Source organism: Gorilla gorilla, chromosome 7, assembly GCF_029281585.2.
Source record: "Gorilla gorilla gorilla isolate KB3781 chromosome 7, NHGRI_mGorGor1-v2.1_pri, whole genome shotgun sequence".
Taxonomy (NCBI): Eukaryota; Metazoa; Chordata; class Mammalia; order Primates; family Hominidae; genus Gorilla; species Gorilla gorilla.
The window spans coordinates 30848623-30875624 of NC_073231.2; the positions used below are offsets into that span (position 1 = coordinate 30848623).

General features: G+C 47.6%; 1 protein-coding gene across 3 annotated transcripts in view; it reads left to right on the top strand.

Moving 5' to 3' along the window:
- The window catches only part of DPYSL2 (dihydropyrimidinase like 2), a 143581-nt gene extending 117337 nt beyond the window's left edge, over positions 1 to 26244 (top strand). For all 3 annotated transcript variants that reach the window (XM_004046807.5, XM_004046806.5, XM_019032275.4), the window contains exons 8-14: positions 2822 to 2942; positions 11498 to 11654; positions 12009 to 12150; positions 15687 to 15857; positions 20322 to 20501; positions 21297 to 21462; positions 23679 to 26244. In XM_004046807.5, the coding sequence (XP_004046855.1) occupies positions 2822 to 2942; positions 11498 to 11654; positions 12009 to 12150; positions 15687 to 15857; positions 20322 to 20501; positions 21297 to 21462; positions 23679 to 23770 (1029 nt within the window). In that variant the 3' untranslated portion in view covers positions 23771 to 26244. The remainder of the gene's footprint in view (positions 1 to 2821; positions 2943 to 11497; positions 11655 to 12008; positions 12151 to 15686; positions 15858 to 20321; positions 20502 to 21296; positions 21463 to 23678) is intronic.
- Positions 26245 to 27002: the final 758 nt, after the last annotated feature.

Sequence of the window (27002 nt, forward strand, 5' to 3'; positions counted from 1 at the left end):
CTACTTGGGGAGGTGCTGCTGATGGAATGAAACACACCCCAGTGTAACTTCTCTGCAGTTTGGTGACCTATCCATCACTAGCATGATGGTTCTCTTGGATTTGAACTTTCCAAAACATGTTCCTAACCCACTAGGCCTTTCTTCCCAACCCACCATGTGAGACCACCCAGTAGGATTTTCCCTTGTTTTCCACCCAGAGGATTGGAAAGGACACTAGGGAGTGCAGACATCTGGAACTGAACCATCTGTGGCTGAGAGGAGTGGCAGCTGAGCCTGCGTGCCAATCCGGGCAGTGCCTGGCATTGTGGGGATGCAAAACAGATAAGAAAGTGATCCTTTCTGAAGGGACTGTGGACAAGGCGAGGGGAAAGAGGTAGACAGAAAGTGAGTGTAGAGATAGAATTTGACAGTGGCTCTGAGCTGTAAGACTGATGTCTGGGAAGAGAGTGGGGACTTGGAGATGAGGATAATGAAGAACCCTTCACAGGGACAGGCACTTTCCAGCAGGCCTTGTAGAATGACAGATGTCCTGACACTGCTGTCTGTCCCTGGACAGGTCATTTCCCTTTCTGAGTTACCTCATCATTAAAATCAGAAGATAGGCGTAGTGGCTTGTACCTGTCATCCCAGCACTTTGGGAGGCCGAGGTGGGAAGATTGCTTGAGCCCAGGAGTTCAAGACCAACCTGGGCAACATGGCGAAACCCCGTGTTGGGACAATAAACGGAGTAGTCACCTGTATCTCTGGGAGGTGCTGAGGGTTCTAGTGGAGTCCATCTCACACTTCACACCCATGCAAGACGTCCCTGCCCCCGCCTGGTGCTGCCGGGCCACAGGCATCTCTGCTGCAAGTGGAGAGAGAGGGCTTGTCCTTCAGCTGTCTTAGGAATGAAAAACATTTGGGTGTTTAATGAGCTTTTTCAAGAGCCCTTTGCTTGGACTGTGGATTTCTAGACATCCCTTTTCACATAGTTGATGCCTGAAAGGCCAAATGTGAGTGAAGTTGTCTCAGCTATGCTAAATTAGATTACCAGTTAATGCAATTACAGAATTTAATCTTTTGGCCAAGCTCCGGTGGAGACAAGGTAGCCAATTCATTTATAGGGGCTCAGTTATTTCTTGTGAAAAATAACAGTGTTCTGTGGAGCAGCCTAGATTGAAATACCATGAACATAAAATGAAATCATTTATATGCTTAGCAAACATTTTTGAGCACCTGCTGTGTATCAGGCAGGACATTGGGAGCTATTGGGGGCAGGGCATGGAAGATACTAAGCAGTGAGTAAGCCCCAGTCCCTCCCCTCCAAGAGTTCAAGCCAGAGCCCTTTTGCTGGGATGGAGAGGGAGACAGTGATGTTCTGAGATCTGCCTTCCACAATTTCACCTGCTCCTTCCCTTGCCGATTGGTGATTCCTCTGTAGGATAGAACTTGATGCAGGGAGTCTTGCCTGATCAGATATTCCACAGTCATCACGTGGGATTTGAAATATCATTCATCTGAACATCCGACGTATTTATTTATTTATGAGATGAAGTCTCTCGCTGTCACCCAGGCTGGAGTACAGTGGCGCCATCTCAGCTCACTGCAACCTCCACCTCCTGGGTTCCAGCGATTCTCCTGCCTCAGCCTCCTGAGTAGCTGGAATTACAGGCATGCGCCACCACACCTGGCTAATTTTTTTTTTTTTTTTTAATTTGTAATAGAGACAGAGTTTCACCATGTTGGTCAGGCTGGTCTCGAACTCCTGACCTCAGGTGATCCACACTCATCAGCTTCCCAAAGTGCTGGGATTACAGGTGTGAGCCACCACACTGACTGGAACATCTGATTTAAAGCGCCAGATTATTTACTCAAGCAGTTCTCCAATCTTGTGCTGCAGGTCGTACCAGGCTGTGGCTGGCCACGTTTGTGCTTCACACACAGGGGGCCATTGGTGTAGACAAACGGGGTCCACTCCGTTCCTAGAGCCCTGTGAGGCTGCATTGTTTCGTGGGTGATGCTGACTTCATTCATGAGCATTTAATGGGAGCCCAGCACAAACTCCACATCACTGAATATCTTGACTCAAGACCCTGGGAGCAGAATGAATATATGGAATTGAGAGCAATCAGTGTCTGTGTGTGGCGGTTCTCAAACGTTAGTAAGTGTGAAAATCACCCACATTGCTGGGTCCCGCCCTCAGAGTTTCTAGCCTGTGAGTTTCTAGTCCAGGGCAGAGCCAGAAAATCTGCATTTCTTACAGACTCTGGGCCAGTGCTGATGTCACAGGCTTGCTGCCTGCACCTGGAGAAGGGTCAGAAGGGAGTTTTCTTTTCTTTTTCTTTTGAGACTTAGTCTCTCTTTGTTGCCCAGGTTGGAGTATGGTGGTGCAATCTCAGCTTACTGCCACCTCTGCCTGCTGGGTTCAAGTGATTCTCCTGCCTTATACTCCCAAGTAGCTGGGATTACGGTCACCTGCTGCCATGCCCAGCTATTTTTTTGTTGTTGTTTTTATTGTATTTGTAGTAGATACGGAGTTTCACCATGTTGGCCAGGCTGGTCTTGAACTCCTGATCTCAGGTAATCCACCTGCCTCAGCCTCCCAAAGTGCTGGGATTACAGGCATGAGCCACTGTGTCCAGCCACAGGAGGGAATTAGTTCAACCAAACCAATGTTGAGAGACACAAGGCAAGTCATACTCCTCCGAATTGTCCCCTGGGGTAGGACCTTGGAGACCAGCAGCCTCGCCTTCATCTTAGCCTCTCTCTGGGGTGGAGGATAAAGGTAGCGGCTCGTGGGGTGGGCTGAGCCACATTCTCATGCTCTGCTGCTGTTTTGCAGGTCGAGGCCGAAGCCGTGAATCGTGCCATCACCATCGCCAACCAGACCAACTGCCCGCTGTATATCACCAAGGTGATGAGCAAAAGCTCTGCTGAGGTCATCGCCCAGGCACGGAAGAAGGGTGAGTGCTGTGGCCGGACTGGCTGATGGCAGGCGGGGAGGTTTGGAGGGGAGGGGGGCTCCTCACTGGGGAGGGCTCCTTTTCCAGACCCTCATGCCAAGTGGGCCACTTGCACCACGTTCCAGCATTAACCTAATTACAGCCGGGCAAGGCAGGAGCTCCAGTTTCCTCCTCTGCTCCACTGCTGCGGCCTTGTTAGTATCTATTTAAAGCCATGTGCACGCCAAGGTGGGGTGGGCAGGCACATGTCCCCCAGCCCCCGTGCAAGAGCTGGACTTACTTTGATGTGGTTGAAATAAACTAGGCACATACACAGATTACGTCAGTTTCCATCCGCCCCAGAATCCTTGGTCACATCATGCACCTCCCCTCCAAGGCTGGGAGTGATTTCTGCTGGGGTATGTAAGGCAGCTTTGTGGGGTGTGGGGATGCATTTTGCCCCAGACACTATCACATCCAGATGTTTTGGTGCTTGATAAACTCTCTTGATGCATTCTGAACTGGGGCTGGGTCTCTGGTATTACTAGGGTGTCCACTGTAACTAATTGATGAAGTGCAGTTCCCAGTGCTTCCTCTAGAGGACGCCCCATGAGGCACCTCATGCATTATGAATGCAGCTGAGCCCTGTTGTCACCCGCCGCTGACTACATGAATTTCGATAATCACACTGCATCTTTTACGCTTGGGAGTTCTCTCCTCGTACAGAAAGCCTGAGGGCATGTCGTTCATTTTGATGGTGGATCTTAGGCTGATCTGAAATGAACATTATAAAAGGGTCCCCTTCTTTCTTCCTTCCTTTCTGCCTTTTATGTTCCCTCCTCCCCTTTGCCTGTTGGGATCTCTCCATCTCTGTGTCTCCACTTCTCTTCCCTTCTTTCCTGATTTCTGTTTCATTTTATCTTTCATTTGACTCTTTCTCAGTCCCTCTGTCATTCTCTCTCTGTGTCTTTCTTTCCCTGTTAGGAAGGGAGCCATTTGACCTCTATGGCTTGGTTTCTACTTCTCTGCATCATGCAATCCACATGGATCAAGGTGGGCTGTGGGATTTTTTTCACTGGCGGGTGACTTGCTGCAAGCCCTGGAACAAATTGCTCAATGACGACTGAGTCATCTTGTCCCAGAGATGATGACTTCCAGACGGACCCAGCGACTCCTGGCCCTGGTTCTTTGGAGTGCTCCTGGGGCCTCTGTCCTTAGGTTACACATCAAATGGTTGCCGCCTTTCTGTCTTCTCCTGGCACCTTGAAGGAATTGCCTTTTAGAAATAAGAAAGCATTCACCTAAAATAATGTAACCTACTCAGAATGAGCTTTGAGTTGTTTTCTAGGAGATATTGTGGATGACGATGGAATCGGTGTCCTTGGGCCACCCAGACACGCATTGGCAAGAAGGCAGCACATTTGTGGGAATCAGCCTCTGTACGGAAGGCTGGCCACAGCACCGCTGCCCCCACGTAGTGTGGGGATGGTTGGCATAGTGTCTGAAAGGGGGAAAGAATGAGACGGCTTATTTTCTGTATTTTACTACTGCGCTGTACCTAGATGATGATGATACGTGAGTTAGGCTAACATTTCAACGTAATTTTGGATAGAGACCTTGTCTAAAGTTTACTTCATATTCAAACACATACCTGTCCAAATGAGAAGATGGAGGGGTCCTACGTGTCCCAGACTTTAGTTGGGGGAGGTGGAGTCGTGGGCCAGCCCTGCCGCAGGCCTCCTCCTCTCTGTCCCTCAGGGTTCTTCTCACGTGGAGTTGCGGAGCTGGAGTGTGTTGTTGCAGTGCCCAGTTTGGACCTAGCACCCCAACTCAGTGCCTGGTAGCCCCTGTTGTTGTTTTTTTAAATTTTTTTAATTTTATTTTTGAAATGGAGTCTCACTCTGTCGCCCAGGCAGGCGTGCAGTGGTGCCATCTCAGCTCACTGCAGTCTCCGCCTCCTGGACTCAAGCGATTCTCCCGCCTCAGCCTCTTTAGTTGCTGGGATTACAGGCGCCCCCCCATCACACCCATCTAATTTTTATATTTTTAGTAGAGACGGGGTTTCACCATGTTGACCAGGCTGGTCTGGAGCTCCTGACCTCAGGTGATCTGCCCGCCTCGGTCTCCCAAAATACTGGGATTACAGGCATGAGCCACTGCACCTGGCCACCCCTATTGTCTTTATAACCTTGACACGCTGTGTGTCTTATGGGGTGATCAGTAGGAGGAAACTTTAGTCTGTTCCCTTCCAGAGCCTTCTGAGTGTGAGTCCAAATGTGCCCACACCATGGTTCCCAGGATGGCATTTGCATTCAAACTGTTACCCATTAATCTGTGAAAGCCTGAGCTTTAGACAAACCTGAGCTGCCAGAAAGGAATTTCCAGTGCATTCAGGTGCTAATGAGCAGGAATGAGAAGTCCTAGCTAACTTCCTAGGCTCTTAGGCTCTTTCCCATCTTGCTGGAACTTCCTAGCAACTTTGGGAGGCAGCCCTGGCAGGAATTTTTATATTTTGTTTTACTTTGCAGCTGAGTAAACTGAAGCTCAGAGCTCATGTATAGTGGAATTGGGGCTTGACTGTCAGGCATCTAACTTGAGGCCACAAATATCCGTGTAAATGTTTGACTGACTTACCTTCACCTTCATGCTTTGAGATTATTTTAATACGGTGATGCTTGTGACCTGTGTCTGTTGGGGCTTAGTTCCTTAAGAATCCTGATTGAAACAGTGGCCTGACACCCAGCAGAGATATGGGTAATGTACACACAAGGATTCCCAAATGACCAAGAAGGAAAGCTCTGTAAGGGAGTATTAATTGTTTGCTCTCCAGGATCAGTATTCATTCTTGGATCAAACCCCAGCTCCACTGTACACCAGCCACGTGATGCTGGGTGCTTCCTCATCATCTCCACATGTCCTTTTGCCATCTGCAAGGGGAGGATAGTAACCATGACTCATCTCACAGGGTGATGATGATGTGTACATGAGATATTGCAGGTAAAGATGGAGACGAGAAGCGTGACCAGTTATTGTGACTACAGGATGAAGGGGCTGGTCTAACCTTGAGCTTGTGAGGAAAGCAGAGTAAAGATGCCTGCTGACCCTGGACAAGGGTTTTCTGCTCAGAATTGTTTGTCCACTTCAGGTGGGTTCTTCTGGCCCCCTGAGGCAAGTGTGTGCACTGCCACAGCCCCCTTTCTGATGCTGCATTTCTTCCTCTGTGAGTGGAGAGATTCTGAATTCATTGAATGCACTTTCATAATGTGATACTTCAGGCCTGTGTACCAGGAAAAGAAATGGTCCCAACCACAGTTAGCTCCTCAACTTGCAGGGGAAGGATGCTGAGTGGAAAGTCACGTTGGGAGGTGGTCGGGGCTACAAAAGGGGTACAAGTCAGGAGAGGTTGAGCCCAGAAGGGAGTCTCAGAGAGGTCAGGCTGCGTAAGCAGACTCGAAATTTTGCTATAAATGTGAGCTTTGAAAAATGATAATCCTGCCCTGGGAGGAGTAGTAATGTCTCCTTCTCTTAGTGATCCACATGAACCTCCCCAGCCGAGACCTGCTGGTCCAGAATCTAAGACAAGAGAAGTTCGGGGAAGTGAGGATATGAGGTGAAACGAATGAGAACTGTTTTCACATGCCTGCTTGAGCCAGCACGACTGCATCCTGCCTTCCCTGAGAGACACGCTGAGAGACACGCTGCTTCCATCAGCCGCTCTGTGGCTGTTCAGCAGGATGGTGTGTTCAGCCGGGGAGTGGTGTGTCATCAACCCAGTTTGGCAGCTGAGGCAATGAACACAGAGCCAGGACCAGACAACCTGGGGGCATTTTTACTCTTGAAAAGAACTTAGACATTGATCAACTTAATAGGCTCATTTCACGGAAGAAGTAGAAATGCAGAAATTGAAAATCTTGCCCTAGATCATGTAGCCTGTGGGAATTAGAAACCATGATTCCAGGGTCCTGGCCACCTCTCTTTCCATGGACGGCCCCTTGTGGGGATTTCTCCTCTAGAATGGGCTCCCTCTGACCACATTTTGTCCATGTGTGAAATCCAGCATGACTGCTGATGCCTTCCATGTGTGAGTGGTGGCCGTGGGCAGTGCCTGATGACCTCATCTGATGGACATTCTTTTCCGTCCTCCTCCTCACCCCTCTCCCATAACCCGGGTGCAGAAACATTCAGGACATTAAACCCTGGGAACCTCAATTTGAGATAAGACCTCTTATGTCCTGTGGGTCAATAGGAGTGACTCAAACGTTATGAGAAGCACATGGTCGCGGGGCCTGTGAGGACCACCTCAGCTTGGGGATGAGTCGTTAGTTAAGCTTATGCTTGATGTTGCAATCTTGAACAGAAAAGGGGGATGAGAGAGGAGAGAGGACAGTAGAGAAAGGGGGAAGATTTATTTTAAAGAATTATATTTAAGGAATCAACTCACACGATTGTGGGGATGGCAAGTCTGAAATCTGCAGATCAGGCCACAGACTGGAGAACCAAGGAAGAGCTGATGTTGGCATTGGAGTCCAAAGGCAGAATTCCTTCCCAATCTATGCCCTCACTTTAACAGCAGATGCTCTGCAAGGTTGGGAATTCAATTTGCATTGTAATTCAGCCACTGCCAGGATGAGATCCTACTTCTGGTTTTCAGCCATCTCAGCTCTGCATCTATGGGACATAAGGGCAGACATAGAAACTTTTGATTCATTCATGTGGTGCTTGAGCTGGGAATTTGAATCCCTGAATTCATTCTTCTTTTTTCCCCCACTTTGTTTAGTACAATTAGGAGCAACCAACCGCTCTCGTTACACTTGTTAATTTTACAAAAATGTTTAAGGTATCTGCTATGCATCCACCTAGAACCTTGCCTCTTAGAAGCCTTTGGGAGTATTTAATAATATTTTCTGTATCTCTATTGTCCCATCATGCCCTGTACTCTCCTCTTTTTACTACTGGACGTAGAATCATTAGTGCCTTTAAACCCAATCAGATTTGAGAACGAATTTCAGAAACCTCAGAACCCATTCAGAAAACTCATTTTTAAGATGATGTTCTTCTAGAACCACTCTTGCTATGAAAACCTGACAGCACAGTCCCCAGGCTGTTTGTTAGGGTCTGGCATGAATTCTTGGAAAGGAAAAGGAGAATGGTGAGAGCGTGTGTAACTGTCTGTCTGTCTGTCCATCCCAGTTGGTTTTCACTGTGCTTTGGTGGCTGCATATGGAGCTACAGATACTGATTTCCCTTTCCCACAGTTCCCACTTTGGATTTGTTCTCCTGCTTCTCGTCCATGGGAAATGACTGCCAGAGCTGGGAGCTATCAAGCATGTTTAAACCGCAGCCTTCCATTTATTCTTCATGAATGCACACGGGCCCCAGACTGGTTGTAAATAAGCACTAGCTCCCATCCTCTGCAGTTCTTGGCCTTATAGAGAGCCTGCCAGAGGCTGGCTTGGTCACATCCTTCAGTTTAGACTTTACCTGGAGAAGAAAATCACGAAGGTCTAACGGGCACCCAGATAGCATCAGCAGTGTATTTAGAGAAGTACAGAAGGGCCAATTAAGCCCGTTTTGTGGTTTATTATTATTAGTGGTAATTATTTCTGGCATGCAGTTCAAGGGTGTCTGTGGCCTGGCTGAGCTCCGGAAGTGCATCCACAGCGCCCTCCTGTGAATGTTTATAGACCCAGGAGGGGAGCCCTGGGTTGGGAGCTCCAGACCACTGGGGATGGGAGGCAGAGACTCTATGTATAGATCATACTCTTGTGGAGGTAGAGGCCTGGAACATGATGGCTAAACTCCTGTCCCCGATTCTGGGCTAAGAAAGAAAGAAAATCCAAAAGACAGCAAGGACCTCTGAATCCCTGAGGGAAGTTGAACAGAGCAAAGTAGAAATGAACCACAGGATGGCTCCATCCCTCCCCTGGCATCCACTGCCCTGCCCCTGAATGTCCCTATCTTTGCTTAGCTGTGGCCCAGAAGTCCACTCAGCCTTTGTCTAAAGAGGCAGGTTCTGCTCGGCAGTGGCGTTGAGAGCTCAGACCCCATTTTGGGTTTTCTAGAGGCGGAAGGCCAAGTTCATTCTCTTGAAGTGAGGTAGATATTCCTGTGCACAGAGAGAAGGGGAATCCAGCTCCTCATAGAGCAGCTCCCCACCCCAAGCTGAGTCGTGTTTCGCAGGGAGAGATAAGCCTGTGGTCAGCAGCATTCATCCCCATGGTATTCAGGCCACTTTCCAAGAACCAGCCCCTCCTTGTACTTAAGTTTCTAGAGGCAGGGCCGAGGAGCAGGCACAGGGAGAGGATGAGCGTCGGCAAGTTACAGGAAACTCAGGAAAATGTTTATGCGTGTCCAGGGATTTTCAGAGACTATCCAGCCATTCTTTATCTCCAAGTGCCTCTGCTCTCATGAACTTCTTCATGTGGACAAAAGCAGGAAGCCTTTAGGGCCACGCATCCCTTGTTTTCCTGTGACTTACACAGCCCTCACCTTTGTGCTTAGATGGACTGTGGCCAGCGGGACCTCCAGGCCTGGCTGGGTCAGGAGAGTTTTGCTTAACCAGATCTGTTTGATCCTTGAACCAAAAGCGGGGAGCCAGAGAGATCCTTTGAGAACTGATGACTGCTGCTGGGTCCTGCCCAGCTATTTGCATTTTATAAAGGTCTTTGGCAGCGGCCAAGGCCTTCTCATTATGTGGTGTTTTTCCACTTTGGGATGAACCGGAGTGGTTTGTGCAGCCACCTGATAGCTCTTCGCACCAGCTTCTGCATGGGAGACTTTGAGCAGGCCAGGAGCCAAGGGGACCCTCCTAGGCCTTCCGAGCACCTAGCACTGGCCCTTTTCTTCCTCGGGGCTTCCTTCTGGAGGAGGTTTCCCTGGATTTGGAGTCCTCCCTCCTGCTGGGGGTGGGGGCGTGGTTGCTGGTGGCCTGGAGTGAGCTGCCTGCTGTGGCCTCCAGCACTCCCCAGCTGAACAGCGAGTCCTTTGTGAAATTCCTGAGGCAGGAGGGGGCAGCTGTGCAGAGCCAGCTCTCAGAGTGGCCGACAGGGAGGGTGTTGTGGTGTATCATCAAGTGATAAGGCCTTCGGAAAGGCTGTGGAGAGGAAGGAAAACACATTCCTGACTGTGGTGTGTTTGCCCTTGAGGGCCCTGTGTTTGGGGAAGTAGAGAAGCTTGGCTGCATTGTTGTGGGGTGGGAGTTAGCCCTGTGCTGGGGGGAGCCAGTGAGAGATGAATTCAGCTGACCTGGGATCAAATTCCAGCTTGGATGCCTTTAATTAATAACATATTAGACCATTTAATCAATTTAACACACGCTTATAGAGTGCCTACTATGTGCAGGCAGGTAAATGATCTTCAAGATGTCTCCATCAGGTGGAAAGTCAAAAATTCAGAACTGGGCAATGACTGGAGGGGAGGATGGGATTCTCAGGTGAAAGGTGTGAGACCCGAGTTGTGTTTTGGACGATGTTAAAGGAGGAGATCAGCTTCCAGTAGTGAAGAGCATCTGATGCTTCGGTGAGGAGGATTTTCTTTTAAGTCCTTGAATGTAGAAGGGCTCCTTTGGAAGATTTTATGCAAGAGAATGCCATGGAAAGATTATATTATAGTAGATCACTCTGGAAGTGTCATGCAGAATGAATGGAGAGGTAGGAAGCGGGGTTGGGAGAGCAAACGTAAATCTAAGGTCCAATTGGGAGGCTCTGTTGGAATGAGCTGGCGAGAGATGATGAGGGCCTGATTTAAGGAACGATTGTATTGAAGGCACTAAGGTAATGGCATTCAGCGAATGTACATGAGTCTCAACTTTCTGGTTTACATCTGAATGGACAGAGAAGAGGACATGATCTGAGCATAAGGGAGTTGATGTTTGTCTTGGACATTGCATTAATATAGTTAGGCTAGGCTTCCAGAAACTCTGAAATCCCAGTGGCATAATGTCCAGTTTGTTTCTCTCTCACAGAGTCAGCTGTGAAGATGGTGGCTGTAACGGACAGCTTCTTCCAGGCAGTGACTCAGGGATTCAGGCTGTCTCTTGAGGATATCTAGGGGGTTATGTATTTGCCCTGAAATACTTCACCCTGGTGATGTCATGTGTGATTTCCTCCCGCAGACCTTTAGTCAGAGCTAGACACTGTGAAGGGCTAGGAATTGTGAAAAGATTGTGTGAATGAACAGGAAGGTTAAACTTGAGGTGCCATAGGCCATGCATAAAGAACAGTCCAGATGGCACCTGGGACCGGATGCCTGGACACCATCTGAGCAGGAGATTAATAGAATTGAAAATAAGCAACGTAGGAGACAGAAGCCTTCAGGATGTCTGGGATCCTATAGGGAGGGTGTTTTGTTTGAAGAGCAGGGGCTGAAGGTGGAATCTTGGGGAGCTCATGACAGGCTGGCAGAGGTACTGAATTTCTCCAAGTCTCAGTTTCCTCATCTGCGAGACGAGCCTGATATTTCCCATAAAGGGATAGTGAGTACACTGGGTGCTGCTGGGCAAGCAGTGGCTCCTCATAGGGGTGGTTCCCTTCCCCCTGCATTGTGTTGGACTGAACCTTGTGTGTTCTGTTTGTCAGGAACTGTGGTGTATGGCGAGCCCATCACTGCCAGCTTGGGAACGGACGGCTCCCATTACTGGAGCAAGAACTGGGCCAAGGCTGCTGCCTTTGTCACCTCCCCACCCTTGAGCCCTGATCCAACCACTCCAGACTTTCTCAACTCCTTGCTGTCCTGGTGAGTCCTGGTGACTTGTTCACACTTCACATTCTGTCTTTCTTCAGACCAGACTGACCCGTTAGGCGAAAACAACATGGTGGCCAAAAGCAGCCATAAAACTGGGAGACCCTTTTTCACCAAACTAGGTTGGCTACATGAGTACAGGGAATTGTCATTCTAGCACCATTTTGGGAGGGGATTCTGGATAAAAACCTGAGCCATGTTGAAAGTCAAGCCAAGAAGGGAGAGGAGGCGTCAAAAGGACTCCACTTGGGTTGGTGTGATGCCATTCATGAGACAGCCCACCAAATAGGTGTAGGCACACAGCATCTTGATGAAGCTGCAGCACCACATTATGTATTTTCTTTGCAGTGGAGACCTCCAGGTCACGGGCAGTGCCCATTGCACGTTTAACACTGCCCAGAAGGCTGTAGGAAAGGACAACTTCACCCTGATTCCGGAGGGCACCAATGGCACTGAGGAGCGGATGTCCGTCATCTGGGACAAGGCTGTGGTAAGGAGCGATGGCCTCACTCCTTGGTGGCTCTCAGCCTTCCTTGTCCTCGTCATCTGGGGGCCATGGGGCTCATGGAGGCCTTGAAATGACAGGCAGTGGAGGACATCCTAGAAGCCAGTACTTATATGACAATATTTCTGAGGGTTGGAAATCTAAGACCTCTTCTAATAGGTCATTTCTTCCTAAATATTACACATATATTTCTTTTTAAAACAGTTTTTAAATTTTTTTCAGACAAGGTCTTGCTCTGTCACCAGGCTGGAGTGCAGTGGTACAATCATAGCTCACTGTAGCCTCAAACTCCTGGGCTCAGGTGATCCTCCCACCTCAGTCTCCTGAGTAGCTAGGACCACAGGCTCACACCACCATGCCTGGCTAATTTTTTTTTTATTTTTTGTGGAGATGGGGGTCTCACTATGTTGCCCAGGCTGGTCTTGAGTTCTCGGGTTTAAGCAATGCCTCGGCCTCCCAAAGTGCTGGGATTACAGGTGTGAGCCACCACGCCTGGCCTACCTGTATATTTCTTATCATTATCATCAACGGAGCAGTAAAGACTGAAAACCTACACAGCTTTAGATGTGACTCTGGGTCAGTCAGGAACAAACTTCCTTAGCAACCAGGTGACTTACTCAGTTAATCCTCTTCTACTCTTGGAAATGGGCTCAATTTCCTTAGAAGTATCTTTTAGGGCTCTCTGGACTTAGCATGTCTTCTACTGCCAGCTTCCAGTAGGCCTGCTATGAACATACACTTACCTTTAGAGGATCTTTGGGCTTTTTCATTTTAGTGTTTTAAAATATATTAACAGAATAGGTTTTCTGTTTTTTAGTGAATTGTTTAGATTATATGAAGAATATATCTTTATTTCCAGAAGAATAAGGAAGTAAATAAAAGTCACTGTGTTTCAGATATAACCACAATTAACATTTTGGCAAATGTCTTTCCATTTTTTGCTACTACACAGGCGCACACGTGTATATGTGACATGTGTGAGTGTGTAAATAATATTGGCATCATACAGCTGGGCCCACTCCCAGGTTCATGCCTATAATCCCAGCATTTTGGGAGGCCGAGGTGGGTGAATTATTTGAGCCCAGGAGTTCAAGACCAGTCTGGCAACATGGCAAAACCCTGTCTCTACTAAAAATACAAAAATTAGTGAGGCATGGTGGCGGGTGCCTGTAGTCCCAGCTACTCGGTGTTGGGGAGGCAGGAGGATCACCTGAGCCTTGGGAGGTTGAGGCTGCAGTGAGCCATGATTGGGCCACTGAACTCCAGACTGGGCGACACAGTGAGACCCTGTCTCAAAAAATAATAATAATAATATTGGCATCATACATACTATTTTGTAGTCTTTTTAAAAAAAAATTATATCATGGAAATATCTCCACCTGCTTAAATATACTTGAAAAAGTTGATTTATAATAACAGACTCTTCCATGTGAATGCTAAACTGGGACTCATTTATTTATTTATTTATTTGAGATGGAGTCTCACTCTGGAGTGCAGTGGTGCGATCTCAGCTCACTGCAACCTCCGTCTCCCGGGTTCAAGCGATTCTCCTGCCTCAGCCCCCTGAGTAGCTGAGATTACAGGCGTGTGCCACCACACCCAGCTGATTTTTGTATTTTTAGTAGAGACAGGGTTTCACCATGTTGGCCAGGCTGGTCTCAAACTCCTGACCTCAGGTGATCCACCTGCCTTGACCTCCCAAAGTGCTGGCATTACAGACGTGAGCCACCATGCCTGGCCAGGATTCATTTATAATTCTTTTTTTTTTTGGCTGGGGGAGACAGAGTTTCACTCTTTCCCCCCAGGCTGGAGTGCAATGGCGTGATCTTGGCTCACTGCAACATCCGCCTCCCGGGTTCACGCAATTCTCTTGCTTCAGCCTCCTGAGTAGCTGGGATTACAGGTGCCTGCCACCATGCCCGGCTAATTTTGGTATTTTTAGTAGAGACGGGGTTTTGCCGTGTTGGCCAAGCTGGTCTCAAACTCCTGACCTCAGGTGATCCACCCACCTCAGCCTCCCAAAGTGCTGGGATTACAGGTGTGAGCCACCACGCCCAGCCACATTTATGTCTTTGGTTGAACATTTATGTTGTTTCTGGTTTTTTTTTTTTAACTTGAATGACATTTTTATAATAGACACATTCTTGATTATGTTTGTAGGAGAAATTTCTACAAGTGGCATTGCTGGATCAAAGGATGCATATATTTTTAACATTTTTGATACATATTGTCAAAGTTCCTTCCAGAAAGTCTGTACTGCTTTATACGCCACCACCAATATATGTCATTCCCCAGTGTCTTCTACCACCTGGGTGTCATCAGCAAAGATCCATTGTTTGCTGATTTCATAGGTGAATTTTGTGTCTCATTGTTTTACATTTAATTTATTCAATTACTGATTAGAGTGAAAATTTTTTCCTATGCTTAGTGGCCATTTGTACTTTTTTCTCCCTCTTAATACCAGCTTATTTCCTTTGCCCAGTTTTTTACTGGATTTAGAATGGGTTTGGGAGGGGAAGCACTTGAGGAAATGTGATTGGCACCTAAAACCAAATGTGGTGCGGAGACTTCTAGGTTGGCTAGACTAGAAGATGACATCTGGCCAGGCATGGTGGCTCATGCCTGAAATCCCAGCACTTTGGGAGAGCGAGGTGGGAGGGTTGCTTGAGCCCAGGACTTCAAGCCCAGCTGGGCAACATAGTGAGATCTGTCTCTTAAAAAAAAATTAGCCTGGTATGGTGGTGCATGCCTGTCTTCCCAGCTACTCAAGAGGCTGAAAGAGGAGGATTGCTTGAGCCTGAGAGGCTGAGGCTGCAGTGAGCTGTGATCACTCTACTGCACTCTAGCCTCAATGACAGCAAGACCCTGTCTCAAAAAAAAGATTAAAAAAAAAAAGGAAGCCTAGATCTGTGGCTGTATTTTGTTGAAAAGGACAGCCAATTGGGCCAAATGATATTTCCTAAAGAGGGATTGCCACCCCTGCAAATTAAACGAAATTTTTTTTGTTTTGAAATAATTACAGATTAAGAAGCAGTTGCAAAGATAGTACAGAGAGAGGTCCCGGGTACCCTTCACCCAGTTTCCCTCATGGTTACATCTTATATAAATGTAGAACAATATCAAAACCAGGACACTGACAGTGTCACAATGTGTGGGTATAGCTCTAGGCTGTGTGGCCACCTGTGGAGTCATGTGACCATCACCACAATCAAGATGCAGGTCTAGTCCAGCATTTCAGAGACCAACCTCTTGCTGCTCCTCCCCTCCACCCTCCCTAACCCTGGAAGAACCCGTCTAGCCCCTCATCTGTTCTCCATCTCTACCATTTTGTTATTTGGAGAATGTTATAGAAATGGAGTCATACAGTGTGTGACCTTTGAGACGGTTTGTGTTTCACTTGGCACAACGCTCTTGACATCCGTCTAAGCTGTCGTGTGTATCAATAGTCTGTTATTGAAAAGTAACTTTTTAACTCGTTTCTGCTGTGTGCCTCCTGTGCACACCTATGCTGTCTCCCTCAGGTCACTGGGAAGATGGATGAGAACCAGTTTGTGGCTGTGACCAGCACCAATGCAGCCAAAGTCTTCAACCTTTACCCCCGGAAAGGCCGCATTGCTGTGGGATCCGATGCCGACCTGGTCATCTGGGACCCCGACAGCGTTAAAACCATCTCTGCCAAGACGCACAACAGCGTAAGACCTGTTAACTGTGCAGACCCCATCCAAACGAATTGCAGTCACAGAGACACAGACGGAGGGAGAACCCCAGGGTTTCTAAAAAGAACTTGCTGTGATGGGAATGCGCTCGACTGAGGATGTTATGATTTGCAATTTGCTGGGAAAAGAATAGTTATTTCATTTTCTTTAGTGAGGTCAATAAGATTGTTACTCTCATGATCATTTTGGAATAGCACAGCGTCTCTATCTATAGACCTTTAGAGCCTCTAAAGTGATGTCAGGATGTGCAAAGCTTCCAGAAGTCAGGCACCGCTCCATTTTCATAGGTTGGCACAGCACTTCTCATGGCAGTACTTGGTGCAAGGGACCTCAATGAAGCAGTGAGATGTCCTCTCCTGAGATGCCCACTGGGGACTTTGATCCTCTTAAGCCATTGTTTTCTCAGGCCAGTATCTATGCAGAAAACTGGATGACAGCCGTTCTTATTATCTTAAAGGAATTGATTGACTGACTTCTCCCTAACAGAAGTACCCCCCAGCCATTTGATTGTTGTTTTAGGATCTGCCGCTTTGGGTATCTCTTCCCTCTGAGTCTGGGCTTTAGAGCTTAGAGATGTCCTCTCTTGTTAACAGGACCCAGGGCAAGTCTGTTAATGTCTTAGGCTCCTCAGCTGAGAGTGAGGGGTTCAGACGAGGTCTCCAAGTGTCCTGTGATTCTGTGAGGTCAGCAGACATTAAGCAGAGTTGTTAGACACTGCCGATTCCTCACAAGCAATATGGTATAGGCAGAAAAACTGAAGGAATATGCCCAGAGGGAGAGCTTTGGAAAAGAAATGGGCCTCGGGCAGAAGCGTTTCGTGTCAGGAACTCATTTGAATCTTGAAGACAGCTCAGGCCAGCAAGCACTGACACCTCCCCCACACGCCACGACAGCTCAGGGCAGGTTTCTGGCATTTGTCCGGGACAACCCTGGGACTTTGCCCTGTCCCAGTCCTCTCTCATTTGCACACACAGAGGTGTTTGGGCTGCAATGGGCTCAGGCTCAGCTCTGGCTTCTGCTGCCACCTGTGAGGACCAGGGTGGTGGGTGTTTCTCAGAAGACTGTTCAAGTCTGTGTTTAAAGCTGTCTTTCTCCCTCCCCCACCACCACTCACTGGCTCAGCCTGGCAGTGCAGCCTTATGATCGCGCCCCTTACAGCTCAGATCATGACTTCTTGGGTGTCCTGACCGGCTATTTTATGGTCAGGGATCCTAGGGCCCTGCCCCATGAACCTCCCTATTCGTGTGCCTGTAACTTCACATTCTCTTTGACTCTTTCATTTGACCTTCTCAATAAAGGGACTGGTATTATTATCCCAATTTGGGAAAATAAATAAACGGAGGCTTAGAGAGCTTAAGTGACCAGTCTAATGTTACATAGCGATTTTGCGGTTGAGCCAGAATTAGAACCCAAAATTGTTCAGGACTCTTCCCTGCCAGACTGCATATGCAGCCTCTTGGTCAGGCTTAGACGGGGAAAATGCTTCCCCTCTCTTGCAAGGTTGCTTCCCCCAGAGGTGCTATAAATGGCTGGCTGGGCTCGTTATTTAAGACACAAATGACCTAGCTGGGGAACTTGCATTTGGAGTTCTTAACCTAGAAGAAGAGACAGTGGGAAGGAGCGAAGATTTGGGAAGACAGATTCTGCCCTCCAGACATTTTCACCCCAACCTACCCTGCTTTTACCTCCAGGTGACCTATGGAAGAAATGGACTTTCAAAGCGGTGCTTTTCCATCCCCACCTGTTTTAAAGAGCCAGCACTAAGCATGTGCCTGTTCGTTCATCTTCTGGGAAAATGCAACTAGGAGACTTTCCCTGCATAGTACAGTGTTTCCTACCATGAGGCTAATTAGCTTTAATTCAGAGCATCTAGCTAACTATTATCGACAGCCCTGTTGCTAAGCCTTTGCTTGGATTTTCCAGGCATCTGGCCCGATGAGTAATTTTAGGGAGCCTGTGTGGATGTAGGTTAAAAATGTCTATGCATGGTGAGTGAGGAAGCCTCCCTGCATTATGGTTTGATGGAGAGTAGGCTCTGAGTATCTGGGAATTGTGATCTGACCCTTGGACTTGTCAATGTTAAGTCACTGAGAGTCATGGGGCTGGTTCTTCCATCTTTTAAAAATGATAGATGGCCCCAGAGGTCTTCTAGGTGCTCATTTATAAGCAACAAGACTCAACGCATGCATTGTGTGAGATCTTGGATGCTGCAGGGCTGGCAAGTGTTAGCAAAGTGCAATAAAGAGCCAGACAGTGAATGAGTGAAGATTTTCTAAATGCCTACTGTGAGCCAAATAGTGAGCTAGCTGCTTTTGTTCATTTTATTTCATTTGATTCTCACATCAGTCCTGCAAAGGGGGACCTACTTACCCCTCACAGATGAGGAGGTGGAGGCTCAGGGGTGTGAGGGATGCATCCAAAGTCATATAGCTGGTGAATGGCATACCCGGGGTGTGAACCCAGGGCAGATGTCTCCATGGCCGAGGCTGCGCCCATACTCTACCCAGTAGGGCACAAGAGGAGGTTGTCAGGACATAAACTGTTAGCTGTGGAGTGATGTGGAAGAGATGGCTCTTGATCCAGGCCTTAAAGGTTGACTCACACCATTTCAAAGGTTGTTTCTGAGACGACCAGGGATGAGGCTTTTTGTATTGTCATCTTCACATACGCCTCGGGAGGGTGCAGATGAAGAAACTGAAGCAGAGACAGGATTAAAGCAATCTCCCCAGAGTCACACAACTTCTGGATTTTACCGTATCTGAGATGCCATCGATTTTAAGATACTCCATTAGGTTATGTACCACGATGAAAGAAAACATGCCCAAGACGAGGAGTCTCATAGGAGACTGGGCCACCAAGGGCCAGCGTGTGCTTATTGCGGCATCTCTGGGGAGACCATCTGCTGTGCAGACAGGGGTGGCAGAAAATCTCGCAGGCTTCGACCTTGGCATTGGTTGCCAAGAGGGAAAAATGTCTCCCCCAAGAATTGGAACTGGAAGTGGGTGCTTGTCCAGCCTTGTGGTCTGAGTGCATGCCGCCTGTGTGGTCCAGAACAATGTCAAGCTGAGAATTTACTGTAAAATGCCCTCAGTGGGGTTGTCCCCCAACCCAGTGGCACAAACAAACCCATATCCCCCTAGAAGAACTTGGCTTTAGTCTAGGCTGGCAGTACCCGCGTGGCTCCGGCTGCTATAAAACACATTCTGACTTCAGGGATGAGTGTCTTAGAATTGATGAAAGACAATTTTAAGTCTTGGGTCTCAGTAATCCAAGTGCAGAGTCCTCTTCCCTCCCTGCTGGCGCCTCTCTGCTATGGTTCCTTTGGTAGCTTCTGCATGACTGCTTTGAGACTTAGAGCAATGTACTGACAGCCCTCGTGGTTGTTTTCACCCAACATTGTATGCGGGGCATTGTGCATTTACATGGCCCCATGTGAGCTGCTGAGCCGGCCGAATCCGTGTTACCAGCCGCTGCACTAAGCAGAAATGTCATCTTGAACTGCAGGGTGCTAGCACAGCTCTCTGTTCAGAGGCCAGCTCCCTGAGTGCTGATAACCCGGTCTGAACTTTCCCAGAAGCCCAGGGTGGTTTTTATGGTTGGAGCAACCTATTAATCCTCTAGTCCAGACTCAGCCACAGCCATTGGTCCCCGTGAACCAAACAGGCAGGAAGAAGCGGGAGGCATTTGGGATCTGGGAAGTAGCACTGGGTTAGCAGAAGCTGCAGGATGGAGTTTTTGATGTCAGGGTGCAATGACTCCTGTGTTCTGTTGCTTCATTACCAACCACAAACTCACATCCATATGGAGACCCCACCTATTTTCCAAGAGGGCACACAGATGTGTCTCTGTTTTACCCGGAAAAACTTGAAACCAGAAGGATAGCTACATAGCTACATTGTTCTGGAAATTAACTAGCCCTCAATCATTTTATCGGAGGCATGTCTCTTCAGTGACCACAATCCTTTCATTTAGGGACTTCAGTTTAACCACACCGCAAACAGACTGGAAAACCAGGCTAGCCAGTGGGAAAACCTACTTGTGGATGGCTCATTTCAAGATTAAATTTAGAACTTGGTCAGAGAAGGCCTTTGGAATTCAACCGGAATGGAGCTGGAGATGGTGGGAACACAGTCTCTGTTAATAGGAGGAATCATTTTCTTTATATTTGTGTAGCATTTACAAACATGCACCCTTTTCACACAATTATTCTGTTTAATTATTTTCCTTTCTAATGTGGAGAGGTAGAAAAAGTTATTTCATATTCTAGACAGGGAAATGGAGACACAGCAAGTAAGTGCCTGCTGGGGTGCCCAGTTGGGACAGGATCCCTGTCTCTGAGTCTCTCTTTTGTCTCTGTGGGGTTGGGGCAGTGGGTGCTGCCGGGTGGGTTGAGTCCAGCCAGAGTGGCCTGTTCTAGAGTTTACTGTGCCTTCTTCTCAGTCTCTCGAGTACAACATCTTTGAAGGCATGGAGTGCCGCGGCTCCCCACTGGTGGTCATCAGCCAGGGGAAGATTGTCCTGGAGGACGGCACCCTGCATGTCACCGAAGGCTCTGGACGCTACATTCCCCGGAAGCCCTTCCCTGATTTTGTTTACAAGCGTATCAAGGCAAGGAGCAGGGTGAGTAGTTTTGTTCTGATGAATTTTTTGTTAAATCACGAATTAAGTTCAAGGCCACAAACATTTATTAAGCACCTTGAGACAGAATATTAAGATGAATTTAGTGGATTCCAGGGATAAGAGGGAGCCTGAATTTTTTATTCCTGGCATTTAAAATACTGAAGAAGGAGTCAGGCGTGTCCACAGAGAGCCCTAGCAAAGTGAGATCATGGTATATGCTATGATAAGGAGTGTGGAGTAAGGACCCAGAGGAGGGAGCCACTGCCGTAGCTGGGGAGAGTGTCATGGGGAGAGGACATTTTGAGCTGGGCTTTGAAGGTTAAAGTAGGAGTTTGTCAAGTCAAAGAAGGGAGATGAGGGAATTTGATAAGAGTATCATGAGCATAGAAAATGTACAGTGTATTCAGGGCATGTGAAGCAGGAAAGAGATGGAGCTATAAGGGAATTAAAAGGAGAATGCAATTGGAAAGAAAGTTTGGGGCCAGATCTTGAACATGATAGCAGATCCGCCTCACAGCATGCTTAGGGGGATTCTTACAGGGTTTAAAGTTGAAGTGTCTTGGGGGAAAAATTGTAAGGTGTGTTAGTTTTTGTAGAGTTAACCAGTTACTGGACCTTGTGGGGAGTTTTGGCTTGGCATGGTGGGAGCTGGCCCCACACAACACCTGTCCACCTGTCTGTAAGGAGAGCCCTCCATCCCTAGATCTCACAGGCCCATCCTCCCTCCAGGAGGATTTCTAGAGAGGTATCCTCTGTGGCTGTGGCCTGAGCTGGGGGGACTCTTGTGTTTTGCAGCTGGCTGAGCTGAGAGGGGTTCCTCGTGGCCTGTATGACGGACCCGTGTGTGAGGTGTCTGTGACGCCCAAGACAGTCACTCCAGCCTCCTCGGCCAAGACGTCTCCTGCCAAGCAGCAGGCCCCACCTGTCCGGAACCTGCACCAGTCTGGATTCAGTTTGTCTGGTAGGGTTGGGGCTTGGGGAGGGCACAGTTCTGCAGGGCCAGCTCGCTGGTGCTGGCGAGGCTACAATTGCATTTGGAAAGGACACAGAAATAGAAGTGAATGATATTCCCTTTCTCTCCAACGTGAGAAATACAGTGGACTCAGATCTCTGGAGATGTATTTTCTTTTTCTTTTTTTTGAGACAGGGTCTCGCTCTGTCACCCAGACTGGAGTGCAATGGCACGATCTTGGCTCACTGCAACCTCCACCTCCTGGTTCAAGTGATTCTCATGTCTCAGCCTCCCAAGTAGCTGGGATTACAGGCATGCACCACCATACCTGGCTAATTTTTGTATTTTTAGTAGAGACGGAGTATCACCATGTTGGCCAGGCTAGTAGAACTCCTGACTTCAGGTGATCTGCCCGCCTCGGCCTCCCAAAGTGCTGGGATTACAGGTGTGAGCCACCGGGCCCGGCCTAGCTTGGCCTGGAGATGTATTTTCATAGTTAATGACTGGTTGGGTTTCAGAATCTTGAGATTAGTTTGTGTCACACAATGCCCATACTGTGTTTTACCTAATATATTAAGAAGACATTTGTTCAATTTATTAGGTCCATCATAAGAAAGGACACTGTGGTATTTCAGGACTTCTCTTCTCTCCTACAGTATATTGTAGTTTAGCTTGTGGAGTCTGGAGTTTCAACAGCCTAACTTCAGAGCTCAGCTCTGGCTGTGCCTCAGTCTCCTCGCCTGTATAATGGCAATAATAGTAGTTGCTCCCCCGTGAGGTTGTTGTGAGGGTTAAATGGGTTAATATATATGTACAGTGCTTAGAACGGGGCCATTTGAGAACTGTTAGTTGTATTTGCTTGGGTAATTTGTGTGATATCCCCTTGGTGAGAGGAAAGGGTTCAGATTTTTAAGTTTCCTTGCTTGAAACTTCCTTCCCGTCTTTCATTTGTCCCATGACTAGAACATTCCACTCTTCTAGCTCCCTGGGCCACAGATTCCTGTGGCGTATTAAAGAAATTGTTAAACCAGTGAGAATTTTTTTTTCTTGCTGGTTGTATGGGTTTTTAGAAAGTTACCTATGTCCCATATATGGATTACCAATTTTCAAAACATTTAAAAATAATGAACTTTACTTTGTTGTAAGTAAAACATGTATAATCATGTCTGTGTTATCTGATCTCTCAAGGCTGTTCCAATATAAGGTGCCATCGTTCCTCCTACTTGTGATTATCTGTGTAGGATTAGGGGATTAGAATGCCAGAAGAGGGCTATGTCCTCAGAAAAGCCACAGCCAATTTGACTAATCAGAACAGGGGACAGGACAGAGTCTAAGATGTAGTGATATTTTGTATATAGTTTTACTTTCTCCAGTAATAGATCCAACAACCTTTATACAGTGTCTGATTCTTTGGTTACCTTAGGCTCATCTCCTTTTTTAAAAGTTTATTTTTATTTTTAGAGATATAATAGTATCTCACTGTGTCACCCAGTACCCAGGCTAGAGTGCAGTGGTGCAATCACAGCTCACTGCAGCCTCGAACTCCTGGGCTCAAGTGATCCTCCCAGCTCAGCCTCCCCAGTAGCTGGTACTACAGGCTTGCACCATCACGCCTGGCTAAATTTTTAATTTTTTTTTTTTTGTAGAGATAGGCTCTCACTGTGTTGCCCAGACTGTTCTCAAACTCCTGGACTCAAGCAATCTTCTCACCTCAGCCTCTCCAAGTGCTGTTAGTAGGATTCCAGGCATGAGCCACCATGCCTGGCCTCCACCTCCTTTCTGTAGTCTAAACTTCAGTGAGGTTTTAAGAGAAGAACAAAGAATGTGAGGCCGGGCAGGGTGGCTCACACCTCTTATCCCAGCACTTTGGGAGGCAGAGGTAGGAGGATTGCTTGAGCCCAGGAGTTTGAGACCAGCGTCAGCAACATAGCGAGACCTCTCTTTACAAAAAATTTAAAAATTAGCTAGGTATGGGGGCCTGTGGCTGTGGTCCCAGCTTCTTGAGGGGGCCGAGTGGGAGGATGGCTTAAGCCCAGGAGATTGAGGCTGTGGTGAGCTATGATGATGCCATAGCACTCTGGTCTGGAAAACAGAGCAAGACACTGTCTCCAAAAAAAAAGAATGCGACTAGCACTTTTCCTCCTGAGCTGTGAGATTTCACCTTCAAGCAGGATCTTGTGTGACTGTCCTGGCCCCTCACCTGCTCCTCTCTTCTCTCCCTCCAGGTGCTCAGATTGATGACAACATTCCCCGCCGCACCACCCAGCGTATCGTGGCGCCCCCCGGTGGCCGTGCCAACATCACCAGCCTGGGCTAGAGCTCCTGGGCTGTGCCGTCCACTGGGGACTGGGGATGGGACACCTGAGGACATTCTGAGACTTCTTTCTTCCTTCCTTTTTTTTTTTTTTTTTTTAAGAGCCTGTGATAGTTACTGTGGAGCAGCCAGTTCGTGGGGTCCCCCTTGGGGCCCCGCACCCCGTCTCTCACCAAGAGTTACTGATTTTGCTCATCCACTTCCCTACACACCTATGGGTATCACACCCAAGCCTACCCACCAAGCTCATACAGGGAACCACACCCAACACTTAGACATGCGAACAAGCAGCCCCCAGCGAGGGTCTCCTTCGCCTTCAACCTCCTAGTGTCCGTTAGCATCTTCCTTTTCATGGGGGGAGGGAAGATAAAGTGAATTGCCCAGAGCTGCCTTTTTCTTTTCTTTTTAAAAATTTTAAGAAGTTTTCTTTGTGGGGCTGGGGAGGGGCCAGGGGTCGGGGAGAGTCTTTTTTTTTTTTTTTTTAAATACTAAATTGGAACATTTAATTCCATATTAATACAAGGGGTTTGAACTGGACATCCTAATGATGCAATTACGTCATCACCCAGCTGATTCCGGGTGGTTGGCAAACTCATCGTGTCCGTCCTGAGAGGCTCCAGAATGCCCACCCGCATCGCCATTCCGTAGTCTTCAGGGTCAGCTGTTGATAAAGGGGCAGGCTTGCTTTATTGGCCTAGATTTTGCTGCAGATTAAATCCTTTGAGGATTCTCTTGTCTTTTACCATTTTTCTGCGTGCTCTCGCTCTCTCGCTCTCTCTTTCTCTCTCTAGCTTTTTAATTCATGAATATTTTCGTGTCTGTCTCTCTCTCGCTCTGTGTTTCCTCCAGCCCTCGTCTCGGAGACGGTGTTTTCCTCCCTTGCCCCGTTATCTTTTCACCTCCCAGGTCTACCATTTCATGGTCGTCATTGGGTCCGCCTAAAGGATTTGAGCGTTTGCCATTGCAAGCATAGTGCTGTGTCATCCTGGTCCATGTGGGACTGGTGCTAACCACCTGCCATCATGAGGATGTGTGCTAGAGTGTGGGACCCTGGCCAAGTGCAGGAATGGGCCATGCCGTCTCACCCACAGTATCACACGTGGAACCGCAGACAGGGCCCAGAAGCTTTAGAGGTATGAGGCTGCAGAACCGGAGAGATTTTCCTCTGTGCAGTGCTCTCTGGCTAAAGTCACAGTCAAACCTAAACACCGAGCCTCATTAACCCAAGTGAACCAACCAAAGTCACCAGTTCAGAAGTGCTAAGCTAATAGGAGTCTGACCCGAGGGCCTGCTGCTTCCTGGTTAAGTATCTTTTGAGATTCTAGAACACATGGGAGCTTTTTATTTTCGGGGAAAAACCGTATTTTTTTCTCGTCCAATTATTTCTAAAGACACACTACATAGAAAGAGGCCCTATAAACTCAAAAAATCCTTGGGAAACTTAAAGTCCATTCTCCTTTGCAAGAGGAGAAATGTGTTTTATGAAAGATAGATCACATCAGAACTCCTGCGGGGAGGAAACCTTACAAATTAAACACATGGCCCCCTTAGAGACCACAGGCGATGTCGTGTCTCCATCCTTCCCTCTCCTTTTCTGTCACCTTTCCCCCTAGCTGGCTCCTTTGGACCTACCCCTGTCCTTGCTGACTTGTGTTGCATTGTATTCCAAATGTGTTTACAGGTTCTCTTAAGCAATGTTGTGTTTGCAGGCTTTTCTAAATACCAAATCTGCTTTTTGTAAAGCGTAAAAACATCACAAAGTAGGTCATTCCATCACCACCCTTGTCTCTCTACACATTTTGCCTTTGGGGATCTGGTTGGGGTTTTGGGTTTTTTGTTGTTGTTGTTTATTTGTTATTTTAAAGGTAAATTGCACTTTTAAAAAAATAATTGGTTGACTTAATATATTTGCTTTTTTTCTCACCTGCACTTAGAGGAAATTTGAACAAGTTGGAAAAAAAACAATTTTTGTTTCAATTCTAAGAAACACTTGCAGCTCTAGTATTCACTTGAGTCTTCCTGTTTTTCCTGTACCGGGTCATGGTAATTTTTGGTTGTTTTGGTTGTTTTCTTAAAAAACAAGTTAAAACCTGACGATTTCTGCAGGCTGTGTAAGCATGTTTACCTGTTGGCTTGCTTTGTGTGTCCGTTAAATGAATGTCATATGTAAATGCTAAAATAAATCGACAGTGTCTCAGAACTGAATAACTGCAGTGACTTGATGCTCTAAAACAGTGTAGGATTTAAGAATAGATGGTTTTTAATCCTGGAAATTGTGATTGTGACCCATGAGTGGAGGAACTTTCAGTTCTAAAGCTGATAAAGTGTGTAGCCAGAAGAGTACTTTTTTTTTTTGTAACCACTGTCTTGATGGCAAAATAATTATGGTAAAAAACAAGTCTCGTGTTTATTATTCCTTAAGAACTCTGTGTTATATTACCATGGAACGCCTAATAAAGCAAAATGTGGTTGTTTCAGGGGTGTGTCTGTATTGAGATGTTCGGGAGGCGGCTGCTTGACTTGGGCCTCCAACCAGACTTCCCCTCCACAAGCATTCACGGAGCCCTCGGCTTCAGTTTGGTGAATATACCAATTCAAGAGTTTTCACTCCATGTCACAGGCTGCTACGTCCAGGCCACGGGATTCTAATTCTAAGCAAAGATGCAGCCTGCGGGTGCGTGGCAAACCAAGTGTCAGAAATTCACAGACTCTATCCTGGAGAGCCCTCCAGAATCAAGCTGCATACTGAAGCTTGAAACTGGGAATGGGGTGGGACCATATGCTTTCATGTGGGTGACCCCTCTGGGCTCTCTGCTTCCTTCCAGCTTGTTTACCCCGGAAAATCCTCCAGCATGGAAGATAAGAGGCAGGTGTGTTGGCCCTTATCCACACGTCAGTCCGGAAACTTGTGGGAAACCAGGTTATAAAGGCTTGGTCTTCCACTTTCATGCAAGTGTCAAGAATGCACTTTGGCCAGGAGCCCCGCCCACCCCAGCAGGCCAGATGCTTGGTTTCCGTGGTTACCCTGATAACTGGCACTCACATTATTGATTCTGAGAAGACTGAATGAAGAGAGTGTGTGCCTTGGGCCCCCCAGGCCTATCACAGGGTTGATGAAGTCATTATCTTTTTTTCCCTTCCTCCTCCCCTCTTTTTTTTTGAGACAGGGTTCCACTCTGTTGCCCAGGCTTCAGTGCAGTGGCACGATCTTGGCTTACTGCAGCCTTGACGCCTT